The sequence below is a fragment of the Prinia subflava genome, chromosome 17 (genome assembly GCF_021018805.1).
Source record: "Prinia subflava isolate CZ2003 ecotype Zambia chromosome 17, Cam_Psub_1.2, whole genome shotgun sequence".
NCBI classification, from domain to species: domain Eukaryota; kingdom Metazoa; phylum Chordata; class Aves; order Passeriformes; family Cisticolidae; genus Prinia; species Prinia subflava.
This window is the reverse complement of record NC_086263.1, coordinates 4,260,219-4,284,224: the sequence shown is the minus strand read 5'-3', so window position 1 is coordinate 4,284,224 and position 24,006 is coordinate 4,260,219. Positions and strand designations below refer to the sequence as shown.

Genomic DNA, 24,006 nt, shown 5'->3' with positions numbered 1-24,006 from the left:
AATGTTATGTAATTACTGCTTAGAAGAGAATGATGTAAATATTCCTATCAAATGTCCTTTGCATTATTTATTTTAGATATTTAGATTTACTTTAAGAGAGAAACAATAGGCATTCTGGTGTCATAAGCTGATCAGAGATACTGTAAGTGCAGGTAAACTCTTGGGGGACAAATTGCTCAAACCATTGAATGCCATAATTCACTCATCAGGACAAGAACTCAAATGTGTGCTTGGTTTCCAAAATGCCATTTTCAGGTTTGACATCAGGGAAAGAGAAGACAAGAGACTAGAGGAGTATTCATACAAACAGCACTGTTCAACTGCATCTCTAATACCTATTTTTTATTTCAGCAGTTCTTACTGCTTGACTGTTTTAGATCTATGCTAAAGGAGTAACATAGGCCTGGATATATCTTTCTAAGGAAAGAATTAAGAGGAAAAAGACTGAAATAAGGAATCCCAAATTTTCAAAGGGCCCTTTCTTCTAATCTATCTGCTTGGATAATGCGTCCAGAGTGGCATTTTGTAATGACAGCAACTTTCCAACAAATCAATAGTTATTTAATTCCCAACAAGCTCTCGAGTCCATTAAACCTGATTACATTCACCCATTTCAGTTGGGTGCAGTTATTTTTCCTACACCGGCACTTAATCTATAACAGGAACTTATGAGAACTTTCAAAAGCAATTTCAACATCAATCAGCATAGAGTGAAAGGCACGATTTGCTTGTAATTATTTATTGGACAGGATGGCAGAGGGTCTGAGCGAGCTCCTGCGTCCGACCTTCACCCCCAAATTCTAATGGATATGAAGGCCTGCTGGAAGTGTCTCACTGCATAAAAAGCAGCCTCAGCTTGCATGTCCCACTAGACAGAGATCCCCAACCTGGTAACAGCCACTGTGCAATGTTTTATGTCTATTTTAGACATGTGTGTCTGGTATTAGGCCTGAAGTGAAGAATACAACCCACAGTCTTCTATTACTTAAGGGAATATATGGAAAACCACCTCTTTCATGCTGTGACTGCCCCAGTATGTCAGTACTGGAGTAAAGGAGCACAGTGAAGGTTCCCCTCTCCCTCACTGTTAGTGTGACTCATCCCTAGCACAGCACAGAAGTGCCCAAACACCCGTGTGTGTCTTGACCCTGCCACTGCACAATATCTAACAACTGACACCGAGACGGCACAATTCTGTCAGAGTTTAGAAATGCTGACTTTTCCTAATGTCTTCTAATACTGTAAACAACAGGATATGTATATGCATCTGCATGATCTATTCAGAATCCCAAGCCTAACAGAAGGAACTTCAGTAGCACCACTTTTTGATAAAAATAAAATATCAGCAAAAGCAAACACAACAACAACAATCTGGTAGCTGCCAGCTGACTCCTAAATATACAGAACTCTTGCCCTGCAGCAAGATCTTGCACTCTGAGGGCTCAAAGGAGTTACAGGATGTGTATAAATATTCTTTGCAGGTGATATTTCTATACACACAAAACCACAACCCCTTTTTCATTCCGTGTGACGCGTAACACGTGAATTAATGCATATTTAACACTATTCCTGTTTGCTGTGCTAAAACACTTAACCTAAACACATCATGGTGAGTTACTTTGTCTTCTGACCTGCCGTGGGAATGCTGACTCCCTCAGAAACCTAGAATGGATAGCAAATCCTCTGCCCTGTGGTCAACCTCGTGAAGCAAAGGCATGAATGTTAAACAGCAGACAAATCAATACAAGCAAATATAGCTCAACTACACCATTTATTCAGCCATGAGAGATGTCAATACACAGATTAGGGTGATCCATCTTTTTGATTTCCTACTGTCTCCTCACTGACTACACGAGGGCTTTTGCCTGTATTAAAAGTGTTTGCTTTCTCAACCATAAAAATTCCAATTATTGCTCTAAGTGCACTAGAGTTAAGTTGCTTGTTGGAAGCGGCCTTGCATTACCTGAACAAGTCCAGCGAAGTATGGTGCTGCCGGCAGAATCATTGGCACTCCATAGGGATGTAGCAAAACTCCTTGAGACGACAACATGGTTTAAGTGATAGTATTACTCCCACTAAAGCTAAACACATCAATTGAAAGTTAGGGGAAAATCTATATACCAACTTCTTCCAAACTCAGAGCTAGAACCAAATAACTTCTGTCAGGGGCAAAGCCCACATCAGCTGTAAAAAAAAGAAAAAAATTGACGTCAGCAACACTTAATGTTAAAATTTTCTTCAGAGACAACAGATAGAGACAACAGCTGCAAACCTAGCTCTACCCAAAAAGGAAGGTGCTATTTTGGGAGCAGCTTAAGTAACATGACTAGCCAACTACTCTTTATCAGTTCAGATTTTTAAGTACTAAACACATAGAGATCAAATTCTGTACAGATCTACTGAGTAGAAATAATCTTCCTATCAGTTCTGGCATATACATGACAACAGTTACTATCAGAAGCCATTTTCAAAATAATCAGGTTTATCATGATTGCATAATTAGACATTTCCCTGTATTTATAAGCTGTTAAACAATGTTCATGTGAGCATTTACACTTCAGTCTGTTATACTGGGTACATTCTGTTTCCATTCATTATATTTTCCTTGTTTGTTTTGAATATGTGAGATAACTAACACAAGCTAATGACTTCTATTAGTGTAAATTATGTTTTAATGGCTTTTCTAACCTTTCAAAACATCTATGTTGTTAAATTGATCATAACTATTTTAAAAGAACACATTTTCCCATTAGACTTTCAACTCTGTTCTCCAAATCAACTTACACTACTGGTGTAAGAGACAAAGGACTGAAATTTAGGCTGGTTTCCTCCCTAAATCAAATCAGATTTGATTTTAAATGTACAACTTACAAGACATTCTCTTCCACAGCTCATTTTTACTTCAGACAAAACAACTTAGTCATTAACACCTGTTTTATGTGCTATGTATCTTCTATTGCAGATGTAACTAATGACAAGAATTACAATTGAGCAAGACTTTTTTTTTTATTTCAATAAAGAATTAGTTAGGTACTTACAACTTCATGTTACAAGTGAAATAATAAAAAAATCCCCCTCCTACAGTCTTGAAATGATCAGGGTGCTTCACACCACTAATTTCAGCTACTTGATTTTGTTGCATAATTACTTTTCCAGATAACTAATTGCAGACAAGATTTGATGTGAGACTCAATTATTTAATGTCACATTTTGACCATCATGGAAGGTTTTCAGTAATTGATTCTCGTGTATCACGGCGGCCGTGCTGCAGGGTTTAGAATCTCCCTGAGCAGCTGCCTGCTGGCCCTCCCCACTGCCAGCCTTACCCCACTGCTAACTTTAGATGTGGAATTGTGACCCTCAGGGATGCTCTCTGCAGAAGCTGCCAACGAGGCCAGCAATTGCCACATGATGGAGTGACGTTCACCCCACTGCATCTCCTGTTTCAGAACCGCTTCCCTTTTCTCTTGGGGGTGATGCTGTTCTCACTGGTTATCTGACCATGCTTAGATATAAATCCTACTTCTTGGTCTTTTCTTACCAAGGAAGAGAGAAACTCTGCAGTTTAATTATCAAGCAGGCTGACACATCACGGATTTTTTTCAAAAGATTGTCATTAATTCCAATACCAAACCAGACACTAACTTTCACAAAGAAATACATAAACAAAAGGTATATATGAGAAAGCAAGCTGCAACCACAATTCACTTGAAAATAATTTCTAAAAAAACAAAAAAAAAAAAGTTCATTTTAACTATTGCTTATTATTTTCATCCAGCAGAAAGAGCTGCTTTTGTAAAGAAAGCAGATTTCTTTCACCCTGGAATGGAGATTATAAAATGGATTTTGCAAGCTTTACACAAATGACTCCAGTGGGACAACTGACATAAAATACAGACTGTTAAATTGCTCTGTAAAATACCTGGCAGGTTTTTTGTTTCAGCATGTATATATTTGATAAGATGTTAGAAAACCCGAGCAGGAGGATTTGTACAGGAAAGCGCAGGCTCAAGGGAAGCTTTCCTGTGATCTATTTTGGGACAGGTTTTTTTGAACATTTTCTTTAATTATTTTGGCACAAGGCAACCTGCTGATGAAATTTCCTGATGACACAAAGTTGGAAGGTACTGTCAAGACTGGAAAGGATAACGATATTACATAGAAAGAACTGCTAAATTTTATGGGCAGCATTAATAGGAATGGGATGGAATTCAACAATACAAAATGCAAGATCATGCTCCTCCTAATAACAAACTTCAGAGCTAAACTCAGGAGGAAGAAAAGCAGGATCTCATTGCATCTGTTTAAAGAATTTGACAGGTTAGTGAGATGCAAACAGCAAAAGGAAAATTAGCAGTACTTTGTAATTTTAATTCTCAATTATTTCTTGAATTCTTAGAGGTACAGAACAGTTCTCTTCATCCACAATAAATAGGGAAAAAAAAAAAAAAGGCTGAATTCAAACACAACCATTGTAGAGAAATTCCTTTTTGCGTCAAGGGAATGGGACAACTATGTTGCAACAGAAATCTAAATTTGATTTGTTTATCCCAGCAAAGCAATCTGTGAATAGGGAAGAAAACAGTAGGAGGAAGAGACTGTTTAAGCTAAGGACAATCCTGACACTCTAAAAATCAAGAAAAACCTAGTTATGAATAAATTTAGGCTGAACATATTTTTTCGAGTTCGGGGGTTTTTTTGAAGTATTTTGGTCTTGTCTAGTGAGGGTCTAGAACAGCGTTCTAAATTCAAAGTAACTAAAAAGGCTGGCTTGTAACAGAATATGATGCAAACAGTAGTGGTAGTGTGAACTCAGCAACTTCCAGGAGGACACTTCCAGCCCTTTGCAAGCAGCACAAACATTCCAGAATAACCAAAACATCGAATGTCTAAGGAGCATTGCTATTTTCTATTGCAGACAGCGACGCACAATAGCAAACATTGGAAATAAACCACAGTTACGTGTTTGAGTGCCAAGAGGCTTTGCTTGCCTCACTATAACAACATGTTTCTAAATGTCTAGGGCACTCCAGGTGCAAGCTGTGGCTTGGTGGCTGTCCCCTGACGTGATGTCCCCTGTGTGCAGCAGCCACCTAGGCTGGCACAAACCTCCACAAATCAAACCCACAGAGCACAGCACAGCTTCACTCACATCTCTACCCCGTGCCAGGCTCAGAGCTTATGCCAAGGCCTCTACAGCAGCTCCACCACTTTAGACCAACACATTTCTTCTCCCTCCCAGCCACACAAAAGGGAAATTTCACTTGGGTTTTACAGTTCGCCGTTTGCTAGCGCCAATGGTCGCTCCTGTTCCGCTAGAGTGTGTCCAATGAATGATACCTGACCACAAGGACTGCTGAGGACTGAGAGAACGAGCCAGGAGAGTATTGATAAAGCTGAGTGTTCTGTTTCACTCCTGCAGGACCCTTCAGCATATTTAAGGTCAAGCACAGACCTCAACACTTATGGGAGGACAAGGCCAGACCAGTCAGGACGTGCACATCGGGCACCTCTGCTGTCCCTGGCGGTGACAGCAGCCACCTCCTGCCTCTGCAGGGCTCCTGCAAAAACCAACTCTGTGTGTGGGTGGAAGAGGGGACAGCATCGATTTTAGACAACTATACAGCTTTCATTTCCCTTACATTCTAGAAAATTTCAATGCTGTTAGGAAAGAAGACACGTTAAGCCATTTTCAGTGTGCTCATAGAGGGTATGTTACTTTCAGCTGTTCCCAAACTCTAGTTGGCTTTGGTTTCTTTCATTTAAAAATTTCATGGATTTTCTGAAACTAAAAATTGATTTCAGCAATGAGAGAGGAAGAAAGAACAGGAAAACACATGAACACTACCTTTCTATGTAAAATGTACATATACAAATAAAATGCACAATCTCATTTGTTTCAAACTAGGCAGAATTTTGCAAAAAGGCAGGTTTTATTAATGAAATCTGCCTTTAAAGGTGAAGAGCATAGGTTAAGCAAGGTAGGGTAGGAGTAGAAGGTCACAAAATTCCTGAGTATTTCAGGCCCAACAATCAAATACCACAATCTCATGTTTTGTCACAGAACTGAAGCTATTGATAGAGCTACTGAGCTCTAATAGCAGTTTCTTTAAAAGCTTGCTAAAAAGTCATTTAAATAGGAAAGAAATGGAGACCGCCATACAGTACAGATGCACAGATACAGAAACAAAACCAGAAATACATCTGAAAACTGGGCTCCACTTTCAGGCAGAACAAGAAAAATGAAAATGGTGTGAGAAAGATCAGAGTTTTGATCCCACCTGCATAGAAGATGTAAATGGCACATTAGACAATGACCAAAATACTTCCCCAGGCAAAGGCAGATGCCTAAGTTTTGCTATGATACAAAAAAAGAAGACTTAAGCAACTTCCCTGGGGCCACAATGCCTGGAAAACGCAGATCCCTGCAATGCAGTCATCAGCCAATCAATGCTGTATGCTCTAATCACATTCTGACAGAAGTAATCTATTTAGACCATCTTTCTGCCAAATAATTAATTCTTCTTAATGCCTGTATCTAGTTCAAAACACTACAAACAACAATAGTTCTTCCACATGCTGCACAACACCAATGAAGTTCAAATAATTTCTACTTCCTTCCTACCCTGGCCTAACTTTCCCGTCTCTCAGATCATAAATAATTCAGGTGCCACTTTGGCACCCTCTTCAGTGCTTATGCTATGTCATATTTGAATCTTGTGAATTCAACTCTCCCATTTCTGACCACCTTTCCTATTGTCCAAATGCTCTCCATTTCCTCTTCAAGGCTTCTGAGTGGTTTTCTGATATAGGAAATCCCAAAACTGAAAGGAAAAATTGATTTCTGAGTCTCCTGATGATTTCCCTCATCCACAGCACCTTTAGATTACTGTCTCTACAAAAGGATCCCAGACACCAGCACCACACACGCTTTGAAAGAGAAGGTGAGCTGCTGTTGATTGGCATTGCCTGAGGTGATCTGGCGCTAAAGGAAATATTGATAGGCACAAAAAGCTGTCCTGCACATCTTCCCCATCTCCCCAGCACAGCTGCTGGCAGTGTTATCACTGCTGCAGTTGTCTTCCAAAGACTATTTCCACCTTGCTGCAAAAGCCCTTTAGGCCAAGGCTGTCCACGTGCACAGGAGCACACCCAGGCTCAGCCCCTGTCCTCAGCGCTCACTGCTCTGCTCTCCTCACATGAGGGACGTGCAGGAGCTGCTCCTGCCAGGCACCAGCTCCTCTCACACGGAACAGCAGAGCCAAAACCCAGCACAGATATTTCACCGATTCCTGAAGCAGAAAATGCCACCTATACAAACCAAAGGTATCTGCTGCTCTCCTACTGATAACCAGCATGGCAGACGGCATCAGAGTTGTTTGAGTTTAATAAGCACCTCAGTTCACACTAGAGAATAGGGCAAGGGTATAGAAACTGTTTAAAACTGAGAGAAAACACCTTTTTCAGGCATGTGGGATACAGCATACTTGGAATTAACACATCTGTCTTCTGAACTTAAAGTTTCCATTTGAAAATTACATTTGCATCTAACAATTACATTAGCTCTTAGGAGCACATTAAAGACTAGCAGCAGGTCAAGACGAACCCATCTGATTCTTCAGCCAGAAAAAAACAATGCTTCAGTTCCACTGAAGTTCAGATTTTAGCTTTTTCTTCTAAATATACAGTGATAGTAAGTTTGACGATTTCAAAGAGAAATAAAGATAAATACTACAGTCCTGCTGAATATGAGAGCTCCAGACAGAAGCAAAAACTTGGGAAACAAGTTTGGGAATTTATTTGTAACCCTAGAGAAATTAAGGCTGTTGCCCTATAGGCCAGTTGAAGTGCAGTATTCCAGCAAATGCTGGTTCCTGAGTGCACAGCCAGTCCTTTCTCTCTGGTTTCAACTTCCTTTCTTACTCTCAGTGCTGTGTACTGAGCCATGGGCTGCTGCAGTATCTCACTGCCTAAAGAATGGCTGTGTTTACTTGGCATTTCTTTTGGAATGCTCCCATAAAGATCCCTTTACCTGCACTGCCCCAAAACACATCCTTTTATTACCTTTATCCAGTACTTCCTATCCCCTTCAAAGGCTCACTTCAGCCTATTCCTACCCAAGCTACTACTGCCAACAAGTCATAGATTAATATCCTCTTTGTCTTGCCTTGAACATGGTGCTCCTCCACCTCCCAGCCAAACTCCAAGTGGCATTGACGCTTTCTCCTGGGATGGCCTGCTACCAGGTAAGAGTCTCTCCAAACATCTATGAACATTCTCTTTCAGCCCAGAAAACCTCCTCTTGCCAGGATGCCACACAAAAACACTGACTGGGGGATGAACTGACCATCCAGTGGCACGATGACCAATATCCCTGTTCCTCTGCAGGTCAGCTCCAACTTGTATCCATCTCTGATTGTAAATTCCTTTGAAGAGATTTTCACCTGGCACAAGGAGACCGCCACAATGACAGCAATATAAAAGAACACACACACACACACAAAAGATACACATCTACTTAGCTTCACTTTTTCCAGAACTCTTAAAGGCAAGGCTTGCCCTCTTCTGTGTCTTGGAAACCCTCACTCCCTGCTTAGACTGGATTGCTATAAGATAAGTGTTTGTCCCCTGACAGCAGGGAGAGTGATTTACCCTTCAGTGAGTCGCGAGACACATTCACTTACATAGGTGATAAATGTATTGCTAGAGAGAAGCAGCAGGGTAAAACTGGAGTTAAGGAATCCCTCTGTGCCTGGACTTCCCCTGGGCTACCACAGCAACGTAAGGAGCTGTCATCAGCTCTCCATATCACGGCACAAAAGCTGAGAACAATCTGTGCACAGCTACTCTACAACAAAAAACAATCAAATAGCTATGGGTGTCTTTTAGCTTAGCTGCACTAAGTCACACCAGTTAGAAAGATTCTGGATCACAACCACATTATTATCCCAGCATTTGTGTCAAAATTAAAGCAGGATGAATCTGAAAACTTTAGCTTTTCACGTGCTGTACTGTGCACTAGGAAAAAGGATGACACTGGACTGCAGGGTTCCTCACAGAAAAGTCTCCTGAAGCCACAAAAAGTGGCAGAACACACCTCCACGGGCCTGCACAACTCTGTTTGTGAAAGAAGCTTCTCTGTGCGCCTCCAATTGTCCTGGATCACTCCGAAAAGTTAGCTGCAAAACTGTAGGAAAATACTGCTGCTTTAAGTACCAATGATTTGACATGCAGCCATCACAACTTATTCACAGCACTGAAGATGTGTTACAAAGTTCTGCACTTTGTTTCTTCTGCCTTAGTGAGCACTGCTCTGTTTTCCTTCTCTTGCAGAGTTCCATGCTGGCTTTTATTACATAACTCTTATCAGCTGGATAGCTGTACCAAAGCACTTGAATTTTCCCTGTTGGCCTCTTTGAGAACAACACACTCTCTCCCATCTCCAGGCTACTTCAGATATCTTTCACTACCCTGCTCTTGAGATTATCTGCATTTCCTAAACCAGCTGAGATTAGCCTCCAATCCATGAGAAGTTAAGCTGCTTAGACAATTTTGTATGAAACACAGAACACTTTCAAGATCTCATGCTCGTTTGACATCGTGCAGTTACACAGACTAACTACGGAAAATTATGTACATCTTCCACAAACGATAAGCAGTATCACATACATCTTTAATAAAGTCTCAGGTTTAATGTATATGTATTTCACAAAATATGTATTAGAATCATACTTGCATATATCTTCCTTAATCTCTTCCATTTATTTTTCTCTTTTGTGTTCTGAATACAGGATGACCAAGAAATAACTATTTTTGCATGCATTTTGTCAGCAGGTAAGAAGAGGCTGTAATCTTCCCCTTAGGGTAAATTCATTTGCAAATACAGCCCAGCAGCAACAAAAACATTTTTCCTTGCAAATAAGGAACAGATTGACTCTAACCAATATTCACTCTTAATAAATCCCAGTGATATACCCAAGCCATGCCATGAGAGACGTTTGTCCATTCCACAAAGGAATTTTGGCAACATCTGAGCACTCAGCCAGCCTCAGTATCAGTTCACAGCCATAATCTTATGGGCACCAACCAATACTTCAAAGAGGATCCCAGGAATACAGCCTTGAGTTGTAGAAGAGATAAACGACCTGCCTGTCACCCTCACATCCCAGGCTTTAGTTGTGTGGAGATGACAGAAATGACAGACAGTCGCATATTTTTATTACCAAATCTGGTCAAACAGACTTTTCTTTATTGCTGTCGTCAGGCTACTCTAACTCCTGTATCACAGGAAGCCATGACTTCTTGACCCCAATTAGCACATTCATTATTCATCAAAGTACAGTTTTCATTTGCTTCCCTTGGGAACAGCAGAGTATCACTGTGAGGATCTTTCAATACAACTTCACCCCCTTAATACACTCAGGATTTGCTGACAAGTAACAGCTACTTATTCCCCCGAGTCAAGTTCATATTAATAGGGCTGCACAGTGAATCATGAGATGGTATTAAACCCTGCCTCCTGCCTGTATAAATACATCATTCCAGCACCCTGCCATGCCAAGTGCTGTGGTTTGATTGCAGAAACCAGCAGAGGGTAGATATCCTAAGTGAGCAGGGTGCCTTGGAGAAACAACCAATTCCAACCCCAAAACAATAAAGACCCTATAGGTCTTTAAAGGGATCAGAGAGAATTTCTGTTCACTAGTGACAAGTTTCATACTTTCAAGAGATAAAATAGCAAGACTTGAAGGCATTAGATGTAATGTAAGCCATAACTCAGCTCTACTCAAGACACTGGCAATAGTTTAAGTACTAAAGTTTAGCCAAGAGCTACGAGCAAGGAGCATCTAAGGCAGGCAGGATTTGGCTGAAAGCATTAGAAAGCTCAGCTGATAGGAAATTTGCCTCCAAATCTGAATGGCAAAGTTAAGAAAGTTTTTCCAACTTCATTGCTACTTAATGTCTGAAGTCAATTCAATCTCACAGACATTTGCTAATGCGTATGTTTGGAGACACATCTAATCCCACGTTCAGCAACTCAACACCACTCCTAAACTCAGTGTGGGGTCTGAGACTTGGCCTATCCAGGCCAAGCTAAAACCTGGCTTTCCCTGAGACGGGTCACATCTCTCCTGCCCCAGTCTGAGAGTCTGTGATCAATGGCAGTGGGATTGCTCTGGTACTCTGCAGGCACCTCTGTGTAAAGAGCTTGTACAGGAGAATTAATTTGGAAAAATTCCCTGGATTAAGCCTCAAGAAATCTTCCTGGTAACACAGTAAATAGCTCTCACCTGAAAGAATCACATCATGTATTTACTTTTCTCCCCTCCCCTAAGACCTATTAAAAATATTCTATTTATTCATTACACGTTCCAGTCTTATGCATTCTTCAGCAACCACAGTAGGTACTGAATTCATGGGAATACTTGATTTCTAATGATGTCTCTCACAACTTTCTCAGGACAATGTAAAGCTAGGGGGATCACGCTCTGCTCAGAATAACAGAAGAGGAGAGAAAGCACCTAAGATGAGAAAACCAGGGCACTGCCCTATCAGTGCCAGATGGCAAAAGCCTTTCCTGCCACCCACTTTTTTACTTTTTGTCAATTCCAGTTGATATTAGAAATGGATAGAGAAAGAATGGCCTCTTTAATCTCACCTTCGTTTAGGTTCTAATCAACCTGTGTCAGTGACCTTGGAAGGGACCAGCAAAGGACTGGGATAAATTTGTGCAGAGAAGAACAACAGAAGAGGATTATTTCTGTTTTTATTAAAATCAGTGCTTTAGTGAATACTCAAGTTATTAGGTGGACATTAGTAAGATTTTTATCGCTGCAAGAAATGAGATAAAGAATAAGAATCTCCTTCTAAGACCTCAGAAGTTGTCAATTCTCCTGCAGTGCAAGATCAGGGGATCAGACTCCAAAACCTGAACTCAAACTCTTTGACTGAGAGCATCTTACATTCTCTCAAAAGTTCTTCAATAATTATTTGTCTCTAACGTGAAGAAATGAAACATCAGATACCATTTAGTAAAGAGCTAAACCAACAAAATACTTGTGACTGAACATCAGGAACAAAAAAGAAGAAGAAATGTAATATTCCTCCACAAGTTTGAATTTGAGATGCTCAACAAACATGAACTGTACAGGAGGCTCATAGGACACACCTGACTTTGGCACACCTGGATTGTAAATGCTATTATTGGAACATCTCTCTTGCACTGCACCGACAGAAAAGCACTACATATAGAACTGTCAGATTTCAGATAATTAATGAGTCAACTGGGAGTAGTGGATTCCTACAGAAATAATTTTCAAAGGTTTTCATAATTATCTCTTCTTTTTTCTTATTGATAGACCTTCTTCACAGCCTCCTTTCTCAGATGCCTGTGTCATCTGGTACTACTGCCTAACAATATTTGTGTTTTTCCACTGATCTATTTGGCCGTTCATGGTCAAAGAGCTAAATTTCCTGATTTATCCTCAGCCCTTCAGCCCTAATTAGCCCTTTAGGATCACAGGAAGAAAACATTGAAATATTTTGTGCTCCACAGCCTTAACTCCTTGTGAAGCTCTGAGAGTAACCAGTGGCCATCACTCTCACAGATCAGGTGCTGCCTGCTGTAACTCAGTTTCATGAATAAAGCTCAAAATAGCTTTCCCTTGGAGTTTTTATCAAGCAATTGCAAAGTTCATTTTCTTCTGGAAATGGGCACACAAGGCTTGTACAATTTTAATGCAAATAAACACTTAAAACTATTCTTGAGCAAAACATGCAAGAATACACTGACAGAAAATGCACATTCACTGTACACTGCATTAATTCCACAGCAAAGCCAAGGCTAACACCCTCAGCAGGAGTCAATAAACTGATCCACCCCAGCAGAAATTCTAATCCTGCTTTTCCCACCCAGGAAAATTCACGTCTGCATCGCTGTCAGAAAAAAAGCCTGGGAATGCTCCATTCCCACACAGGCCTCTGGAGACACCAGCCTGGGTTGTTGGTCACACACAAACTCAAATGTTTGTTTATAATGAGCACTTCCCAAGAGACAAACCCCACCAAACTTAGTAAGAGATATTATAAAAAATAAACAAAAGAAACAAGCCCATAGTTCCCCCCCCCGGGCCCCAGTGGGTTTCTGGAAACACCTTGAAAATAAAGTTCTTTACAAAGATCTGCACCCCAGCTTCCTTCACTTCCTACAAAACTGCAATTAGAAGTTCCTGTTGGAGTTTCCATTTGTCAGAATTGCAACAGTAACTCGCCACATCCATTGAGGAGCATCTACTGACACTTGAAAGGACAGATCTGAAATCCCTATTTCAATTCCAGGTAGGTGAGAGGGAGATTACAAAGTATTTCTAACAAGCCCTTCCTTAAAAAAAAAAAAAAAAAATTTCTTTATTCTGTGCTAAAAATTCTGGACATTTCAACAAGAACACCTGGAACAACACTCCTACCTGCTGGGATGCATAATTTTCCAAATAACCGTATTTTTTATACATTATTTTTTTTTCCTTTGACTTAAGTTCTTTATGTACATAAAAGGGACACTCTAGTTCATAGAACCATAGAATGATTTGGCTTGGGAGGGACCTTAAAGATTATCCAGTTTCAGTGCTCCTGCCCTGGATAGGGACACCTTCCACTAAAGGAAGTTTGCCAGAGCTCCATCAGCCTGACCTTGAAATCTTACAGGGCTGAGGCATCCACAGCATCTCTGGCCCAACCTGTGCCAGTGTCTCACAACCCTCACAGTAAAAACTTTCTTCCAAACATCTCCTGTAAACCTACTCTGTCTCAGCTAAAAATCACCCTCCTTGTCCTGTTACTCCATGCTCTCATAAAAAATCTCTGTCCATCTTTCCTGTGGGCTCCCTTCAGGCACTGGAAGGCCATAATTAGGGCACCCCAAAGCCTTCTTTTCTCCAGGCTGAACCATCCCAGTTCTCTCATCCTTTCCTCACAGAGGTGTTTCATCCCTCCTGTCATCTCGGTGCCACCTCTGGAGCTGTTCCAACAGGGCACAGGATGGGTCAGGCTGGAATGGACCACAGGAGCTCACCTGGTGCCACCTCCCAGCTCCAGCAGGGCCACCCAGAGCACGGGGCACAGCAGAGTGTCCAGATGGTTCTGGAACATCCCCACGGAGGGAGGCTCCACAGGCAATCTCATCCAGAGCTGCATGCAGACCTCCAGGTGGGGTCTCAACAGAGAAGAGCCCCCATTCGAAGGATTTTGAACAACCCTATCCCAATGGAAAAGACACATTCCTCAGTCAGGCTCATTGGATTAACAACATTTCCAAAGCCTCAGGAGCCCTGCTGTCACAAGCAACCCCAGCAAGCTGCAGCTCTAGAACTGTGGGCAGTAGCAGCTCAGGAGCCCAGAAAATATTACAGACTCATGTTCTCAAACATTTTTAATAGGTGACTTTCTGCAATGATAAAAGCTACAGAAAGGCTAATTTTAGGATCTGTTCATCATTTGTGTCTGGAACATTTTCTTCTACATTTTATTTTGAGGCAAAAACAAATCACATGCTGGGTAGTTGCAATCTTTCAGTGATTTGCCTTAATGCATCCAGATACAGTATCGTGGATAGCAGTGTTACATAAAGGGACTTCAGACAGTTGACAGGTACATTAAACCAAAACAAAATTAAAAGCAGATTAGCACGCAGGCACTTTTCCATCAGGGAATCCATTTGTACAAGAGTCAGGTTCTACAGAGACATCTCTCTGCTCGTCCAACTTCCCTTGCCTGGGAGCACCAGGGGATGCTCTGCCCTAGTAAGACCTAAGAGAGTCACAGCAGTTTGAACCCTGCCTTCCCCAACTGATGCTTTGGTAACAGCATAAACCCTCACTCAAAAACAGTTCAAGAGACCTAATGATGTCTCTGTAGTAATAGTTTGTCAGTAGCTGTTTCAGTAATAAATGAAAGTTAATGCACGTTTCTAATTTCTGTATTAGCATTCACAACTCAGATGCATTATTTCAATATAAAACGTATGGTGAAATCAAATTAGTAGTGAGAAAATCAACTCAAGCCACAGAGAAACTAGAAATTCACCATCAAATAAAAACTGCCGGGGATCATCACTTTTTAAAAATGGAATAGAATATATTCACCCAAAACAAAAGATTAGTGTGCAAATACTAGACAACTAATTACATAATGTACCTTTACAAAATTACATAATATGGGTGCAGCTTATTTCCCTGTTTGCTGTTTGAAAAATAGATTGTTTAATAACCCATCAAAGCTATCTGTAAACCACGGCAACAATAGAGCAGATGTTGACTGTTGTCTTGTGCCTCACAGACATAATTAAATACAATGAAACACTCACGCACCCAAATAATGGAGGACAAACAAACACGGCAACGCTGCTCTATAAACATAAACCTCATTTACTGGGCACCTGCCTTATATTAATCTGTGATATTTAAACCAGGGAGGAAAACAGAGGAGAAGGCATTTATTTGCCTGCAGACCACAAAAACTACAAACAAAGAATTCCTCTCAGAATTAAGGAGCTGTAACTCCTGCAATACTGATCCCCACGTTGTTGACTGCCACAAAGCTCAGAGGGAATCACCTTTTTCTGTGTGAACAAGCCAGGACAGGACAGTTGCACTTTCTGTACAAAAAGGGACCTGAATTTATGACTGTGAATGATCCAAACAGGCTAAAACACATTGTGCCTGCTGTGTAACACAGTCTCAGGATGCCCATGGAAAACCCGGTTCCCTTGGATTGCAAAACACATTTTATCATTCCCTGAAATTATTCCCTTTCCCCTCTCCCATTCTGCTGTTAAAGAGGCAATGGAAAGCAAAGATCAGGTTCCATAACTGCCCAACCAAGTGGTTTTCTGCTAGGACGATGTCCCACAACGTTATCCAATATTCGAGTTCACAGCAAAATTCCAGAGATTTTTTAAAAAACATCCTTCTTTATCTTCATTTCTATAATTAAATGTAGATACATATTTTCTTTCATAATCTCATGACTGCTCCACTATTTGAAAAGGATAATTATTCAAATCAATACAAAATTGAGTACCTAATCCTGCAGCTGCTATTAAGAAACAAAGTTTCCAGGCCAAAAAACAACTCCAAAAATTATCACTCACATGTATTGTAGAGGAACACTGAAGCTTTTTTTTGCTAATTATTTTAAAATGATAATATTAAATAAGTGTTATTATTTGTCATATTTTGGGCTAAGGAACATAAAACTGCTTTGCTTACTGCAAATGTATTTTGCCTTTATATTTCATTTAGTTATTTCTAAGAAACAAGACAGAATATAATGTGATCTGCATCTCTTCATGCTAATAAAACCATGCTAGTCTCCTTCCATAGACAACACCATAAAGCATAAATCCAAATGGAAAACAAATGCAAGTATAATGCCACAGTGAAGCAAACCAATCAACCCTAAAACAGCTGAGATAGATCTCATCCAGCAGTTCATTCATTCTTTATAGAAAAGAAATGAAAATATTCCTAGGTGTATCAGATTAAAAAAAAAAAAAAAGAAGAAAAAAAAAAAAAAAAAACAACCACCCTCAGCAGCTCTGAAAGGCTGTAAAGCACTAAATTCCTTTGATTTATGAGGCAGCGTCCACCGCACTGAGCAAAACAACTCAGCATGGCAGGGCCCTTTTCCCTGAAATTCCTTTATTAACACAGCCCGGCTGTGCCAGTGAACAAAAGCAGCGGTGCGGGGTGTATAAATCATTAATACTCTGCCGTGCAATGGCTGAATTTCCTGTGTGAGCTGGGAAGCCTTCCTGCACAACAGGGATTTTGGGCTTGGAATTGGCTGCTATGAAATGTACTTCATCATCCGCCGTGTTTGACGCTTCCCAATAGCTTTGTACTTTTCCTCTCCTTTTTCTCCCCCAAGCCCAGCAACTGCAATAGAAATTTATTGGATTTTATGTCTGCAAATAAAAGGAAGAGAAAAGCAGGAAAGGAGCAAGCAAGCCCATTTAGAAGCAGAAGCCTTTTCCCTTCATTTAAAGGCAAGGTGTGTGCAAATAAAATCCAGTTCTGACAGAATTAATTTGGCATTTTAATAATTTTTAGTTTACCACTCTAAACTGAAAAAAAAAAAAAAATTAAAAAGAAAAAAATCCAATAAGAGGGTTTAACCCTAAAAAGGAAAAAAAAAATCAAGTATCACAAAAAATGTGACTCTTCTTCAAATTAAGTAATTTTGTATTGGTGTATTTATTATTGTTATTTATTTATTTTAAGAGCAGGCAGAAAGAAGGGAACAGGAACTTCTGAGCTCTGCTGCTTCAGCATTTTTACTTTTGGTGTATCAAAAAGCTTTCCAAAGAGCAACAGGCAATTTCACGTGCACATGACAAGCCCGGGATTCCAAGTGAAGCTGGAAGAGATGGTACCAAAGGGAAAGGAAAAAACAAACCAAGCCTCTTGGATTGCAGTTTCTGAATGCTCCTGCGTTTTTGCAGCAAGACATGATGAACTTGGGTGGGGAATATCAAAATTACTTATCCTGCTCTGAAGTACGTGCAATACAACAGCAAAGTTGAATGTTTTCCCAAAGTTCGAGATGAAACAGCAAGTAATCTTTGTGAAACATTCTGGGAAAAAATGTTCTTTTTGGGGCTAGACTTGGGAAAACTAAAGAGCACGACAGACAGAGGAATGCTGGAAATCAGTCTCAAACCATATGCTGGCCATCAGGGCAAATGACACACATGACAGAGGGAACTGAGGATCCACCAGGGCTCCAGCCAGGCCAGACAATTCCAAAGGTATCCAGCATCAGCACCGACAGACACATCCAGCGCTCAATACGCTGTAAATATTTCAGACATTTGGAATGCTGCTCTGCAAAAGTGAACAAGCTGAAGTCAGAATAGGGAAACGTTCCAGTGGGCCATTTTACACTTGTGCAGCCATCCAGCAGGCTCGAGATTACAGGAATAAGCCTGCAATGCATGCAGGAGTCCCTCTGCATTACACAATAATGACATTCTGAACGGAAATAAATGAAGCCCCTGCAGTGCTATTCTGTCAGCTTTTGAAAGTAAATAACTTCACTTCTGACAAGACAGAGACATTTTTTTCCTCCTCCTGCCACAGAGCATTAATTGAGCCATGCAGCCATGTAACATCCCAGAGACAGGACTAATACATGACAAGGAAAAAAGCTTAGGGAAGGGACACTCATGGTATATATGGGCTGCCTAAGTTCTTTTCACCCCCAAATTTTCACACTAGCTCTGTTTCGGAAAAAACCTCCTCTCAGGGAGAACTTTTAACCTGGTTTTTCCTCCCTTTACAACATTTACTTTAACTTATTTCAAAGAAATACTTAAATTTCACACTGCTTCATAAAAGTGCGTATCATAAGCTTGTATTTTAACACTTCTCATCTCTCCTTGTTTGTAAATTAAGCTTCATGCCCATAATCAGTATCTGTAATTAACTATTTTTGTATACAAGACTTACTGTCCACAACAGAGAGAATGATGATTGCTATAAAACAAAACGCTGTGAGAAGCAAAACCAAAGAAGTCAACTTCAAAACTACATCATAATTATAATAAATATTAGTGCAAGTCAGTAAGGAATTGAGGCAAGGCATATTAGAACTAGAAGTATATACACAAACCACAAGTATGAGTGGACAGCATAAAATCAATGTACATTTACAAAAAAAAATCATATTCAAGATGTTATAGTTAGGAAGAGCAACAATTTCTGGTGCATTTTGAAATAAAGGGTTAAAAGGTAAATTTAAAGATGGTGTAAGATGAAAACACTTGCATTCTTATTCATGAGTATCTGAACATCTTCAGTATTTCAAATTTGAAGTACCACAGAATTTCTTTCCATATCTGGAGGAAAAAGTAAAAACCAGTGACTCACTGTGAACAAAAAATAATTCACTGAACGCTTCAGTTCTTACTCCAGTATCTAATTTTGATTCTGCCTGTGTTCAACACAACGAGAAAGAGCAGGATCAAAACACTGCGAGATCTCCCCACAGCTGGAGCCTGCTCTAGTGCAAAAGACCAAAGGCCCAAGTACAACTAGTCAGGATAGCACAGACATTAGATATGCTATTTTCTCTAATTAAATTCACTGGGCTGCTGCGCTGACAGAGTGGGAGGGGAAGCAAAATGTAAAAGAAGTCAATGGTGCTGCACTAGGCAACTCCGAGGGAAATGAGCAATGCCAGCAAGGAAATGACAGCAGGTTCTCAGGAGAGCTCTTGCACTGCACATCACACTTTAAAACTGATAAATCAATCGCACATGCACCTTTAAAAGGCAGGAAAGCTTGAAGGATTCTTAGAGGGTGTTGACTTCTCCTTTCCACCAACATTATTCTAACTCTATAAAACAAGGTGATAAATTCCAGTGTCACAATTTTTATCACTTTCATTTATGCCACCTATTAAATGCTTCAAAAATATTTTTAGCAGGACTAATATTAACATGATCATAGTACAGCTCAGGAATACACACATTGAAAACCAAAAAAAAAAAAAAAGGTCAGTCTAGTTTTGAATGGCTATGGCCAAAAAAATCTAAACAAACTGAAATATCTACTGGTTACCCTGAGAAAAACCCCTGCTTACATAACCACCACACAATTTCCTTGGCATAAAATACCACATCACTTTTTCTTTTTTTCCAAAAAATATCCATCCATATACATATTTAGCAAAGATAATGAATGGGGATAATTTACAAATAGCTCACAACAAAATATCCAGGCATCCCTTGTCAGATAAAGCATTTTAAAATGTTCAAAGAGGTCACTTAGGAAAAAAACAAAAAACATTGGTTCTAAGCCAAAAATATTCACCTGCTAATATCCCAGGGAAGCTCCTTTGCAACTGCTCTTGCTCTTATAGTCCAAAGCAGCAGGTAACCTTCTTAACAGATTCTTCTGGTTTGTTGAGGGGGCTTTGTGCTTGGAGTTGGTTTTCTTTTTTTGGCTGGGGTTGTTTTTCCCCCTCCTTCTAGTATTTAAAGAGAAGAGTACTTCACTAAAGCACCTCCTCTCGCTTTTGTTAGAGACTGACCTTGTTTGACAAGGCTGGAGTTAAATGCCCCAAACCAGCTCTTACTCAGAATGAGAGCTGCTACAGCACTTGATCTCTGAGCCACTTCTCATTAGCCTCTGGAAAACAACAGAGCAGCTCTGGGGAGACAAAAGATATGTAAACATGGAAACTGGGCTTCAGTCACAGGTGGAGTCCCAAATACCACCTCTCCACTTTATTGGCGAATGCCAAACGATCTTATTTACCCTGGCCAGGATTAACAGCGGGACGTGATTCCCGAAATCCGCGCTAGCAGCACCCCTGGATGCAACAGCTGCACTCCCACCTTGTGAGGGCTGCTGCACTCACACTGAAATTCCCTCGGAGTGCCACAGTGCCCCCTTAGGTACAAACGCATCCACAGGATGTGCTCTGCAGCATGGCAGTCCCTTTTTTGTTTTAACACAGTGCTATAATTTGTCTGACATAGCACAGCCTTCTACCCTACACATATGAATAAACAAGCACCGTGTTTCTCTTGGGGCAGCAAAGCTGGTTAAATGAATCAGAAAGCCCTGAAAATATTGCCTCCCCTCAGTCCAGCAGCTACTGGACAATTATTCGAGGCCCAGCTGTAAGAAAAACAGATGGTGAGTGAGCATTAGTACCGTGGACTTCTTTGCACTCATGCAGTCATAAGCAGAGGTTGTACATTCTCACGTGAAAATTGCCATGAAATAGCAGAGAGAGAAACAAAATCGTGCAAAGACTCCAATTCATAAGAAAACAGATGCTTAAAATTCTCAAGAACTAAAGTCAGATTAACTGATTTCACAGGAGAGCCACGGAGTGGGTACTATAAATGGACTGGGCAAAGAGAGGCAGTGTTCTCACGATTGGTTTAAACAGTGTCACCATCAAACATCAGTTGTTGAATTCAACTGACATATCTGAACCTCTGAAGAGTCACTGGAGTATTAAATGCAAAAACTAGATACTTAGAACTGTAACTGCAATGGTGGCATTCAGCAATTGATGTGCTTTTGCTCTATTAAAAAAAGTTAAACTGTATCCGCGAATTGTTTGAATTGTTCATCCATTCAATTCTTTACACAATTTTAGCACAAAGATAATCTGTTCTAATCCTTATTCCATTATTGACACTATTGACTACATCAATTGAAAATGCTACCAAATAAATCAACATTGAATTAAGCCATGAAGAAAGAATGTGATAAAAAGTCTTTCAGACTCCTATAAATCATCAGATCCAGAAGCATGACATGAGTAACTGAGAGGGGAATTCAGCTTTTCTCCATAGCCATAATGCTTAAGGCCCAAATAAAATTACACTAATTTACCATGTAAGCAGTAATGGAATAGCTGGGCTAGAGATGGAGGTTTTGTTGGTTTCTGCTTTGTTTTCATGGTGGATTCTTTTCATCATTGATATGAGAGCTGTACCATGAACTACTTTGTTAAAGACAGAAAAGGTTGATATTGAAGTTTCAGTTCAATTGTTTTCGATCTGTGAATGTCCACTATGAGCAATTGCTCCATTTAAGAGGAATTACCCTTTGTACAAACCACTTCACTATTTAAAACAAAGCACATCTATCATCATTAAACAGAAAAAAAACCAAAAAACAAACCAACCTTAAAATAATGACAGCAGCATTGTACACCATGACATGGAATATTCTGTGATGTTTCAAAACAACAGTTTGTTTTGTCACTTTACTTGGAAAACTCCAACAGAATAACAAGACAAACAGACCACAGGAAAACATCAGTTAACATAGCTAAGCTGCCATTAATATACCCCAAATCCCAATTTACCAGTGGTCAACATTTTCCTGCAAAAATTACTTCAGGCCAGCATTTGATGTAAACTTGCGGGCAGAAATTGGTTTTGCACTGATGTGTCATATTAAGGAGAAGAAAACAGATGTGTGCAGCTGTTTCTAACCCCATGAAATGTTACAAAAGGATAGGGTGCACTACAAATGCAACTTCTCCTGTGCCCTTAAATATTGACACTAAGGAAAACTCTCCCCAGATGCATCCGCACTTTCCCAGCTGACCCTGTCCTTACAGTGACGCAGTGAAAACTTCCAAGGCAAAGCCCCACGTTCTTCCTCTGTCCATTGCTGTCACTTTGGTTTTGGTGTTCTTTCAAAAGTCACTCTGGATTCCCATAGGTAGAACCATCTGATTAAGAAAATATCCTCGTAATTTCAGACCATTTCAAACTAACTCAGAAGCATTCTTCAGTTTCTGTTGGCTTTTTCAAGTGAACATCTTACTGAGAGTTAATCTATAACGTGACCTAGGCCCCTGTCCTTTATTTATTTTAAACTTTATTTTCAAGAGTTAAGCTCAGAATGTATTTAGGAAAAGCATCCTCCATGCATAAGCTGTTAAAAAAAAAAAATCAGTTCCTCACTTGGCTCTTAAAACATTACACACATGTATAATGAAAGATATCAGAGCAAATACTCAAGTTTCTAACTCTGGAAAAAGTAGTAGAGCACTTCTGTAGTACAGTGTGGGAAACAGTTTATCCATTTATCCTTAACGAATTGGCCAAGCCATGTCACTTGCACAAATAAAAAATGGCCAATTTTAAATGACTACCAAAACACAGATTTTCCCAAATTATGAATTCAGCTCCACAGAAAACCAGCATCCTCCCCCTCATGGCTATGAGGATAAATAAATATTTTGTGACAAAGACAGGCTTGTCCATCTTGAAAAGAATGTTATGCTTTTCACAATCTTTCACAAGACATATCTCCCCTTGGAAAACTTACACGTGACAAAATACCAATGTAGATACACAAAAATAAGAATAATTATCTTCATAAGTTCTAAATAGGCAGCAAAGTTTAACAACTGAGAACTCAGCTGTAATACAGATGTCTGAGTTCATTTTAATTGAGGTGCTAGTGAACAGATAAATGCAATTTTTAGAGAGAAAAAAAATACTTGACAGCTTCACATAATGTCTATTTTCTGCTGGTCACAGGTTGCACAGGCAGGGGGGATTCAGAAGTTATTAGAGTTGCCACATAAAGCTTTTAGGTTACCTGTATTTAAGATCGACAGACAACTTGATAGAGAGAGAAAAACATTTACAGTTTCACTGAAATAGTGGTATTTGCACTAAACATACAAACCAAGTATTTTTGTTGGTTTGCTCCAAACTATCAGATAGGGGCAAAATAAAAAACAAACCCAAGTAGATTGTCATGGTAAAAGTTCATTAACGTTTTTCAAAAATAAATGACTTCTTATTCCTTTGCTGTTTAACACCAGAACGATGTTATATTGGCTTTGCAGGTGATGTCAACTCAGTCTTCTCTGACTGGATAATTTTGAGATAAAGCAGCCTTGTTTCTAAAGAAGTACTTAACCAAATGCATAAAATAAGAGATCATATCTGAATTAAGAATATGATTATCTGACTCTCTAGGAATTCAGAATAACTAAAATGCCAACCAGCAATCTAAAGAAGCAACAAGCACAGAATTTGGAACCTGCCACAATTTTCATCACAAATTTAGCAGACTTTTCAACCTATTATATAATTGTGATTAGTACAGGCAGGATGATTCTAAACTGACAATAGGATTAAGGAGATGAGAAAGCAAACACTTTAAAAAAATACTTTCAGTGTGGCAGTTAATCCACTTAAAGAGTTAAAAATTATCCGCTAGATATAGCGCTTTGTAAAGTGCATTAGCAATCACTTCTCATCTTTCTCTCAGATGGAATAGATGCAATTGAATTCCCTGTTTTAAAGTATTCATTAGAGTTGCACAGTTTCTTAAACCTTAAAGCAGTGCCATGCTATAGATGTGTTTGCATAATGATACTGCAATATCTCACTGAGGAAGGTTATTAGAGCACCCAGCCTCATCTTGGTGTTATCCTTTATCAGCTCCTTGTGTG

The 24,006-nt window shown here is 39.8% G+C and overlaps 1 protein-coding gene across 33 annotated transcripts in view; it reads right to left on the bottom strand.

Moving 5' to 3' along the window:
* Window positions 1–24,006, bottom strand: part of RBFOX1 (RNA binding fox-1 homolog 1) — an 818,485-nt gene that overhangs the window by 242,615 nt on the left and 551,864 nt on the right. For 10 of the 33 annotated variants that reach the window (XM_063414918.1, XM_063414939.1, XM_063414930.1 and 7 more), the window contains one exon: window positions 1,964–2,184. The exons of the other annotated variants lie outside the window; for them this stretch is intronic. In XM_063414918.1, the coding sequence (XP_063270988.1) occupies window positions 1,964–2,050 (87 nt within the window). In that variant the 5' untranslated portion in view covers window positions 2,051–2,184. The remainder of the gene's footprint in view (window positions 1–1,963; window positions 2,185–24,006) is intronic. 33 annotated transcript variants of the gene reach the window in all.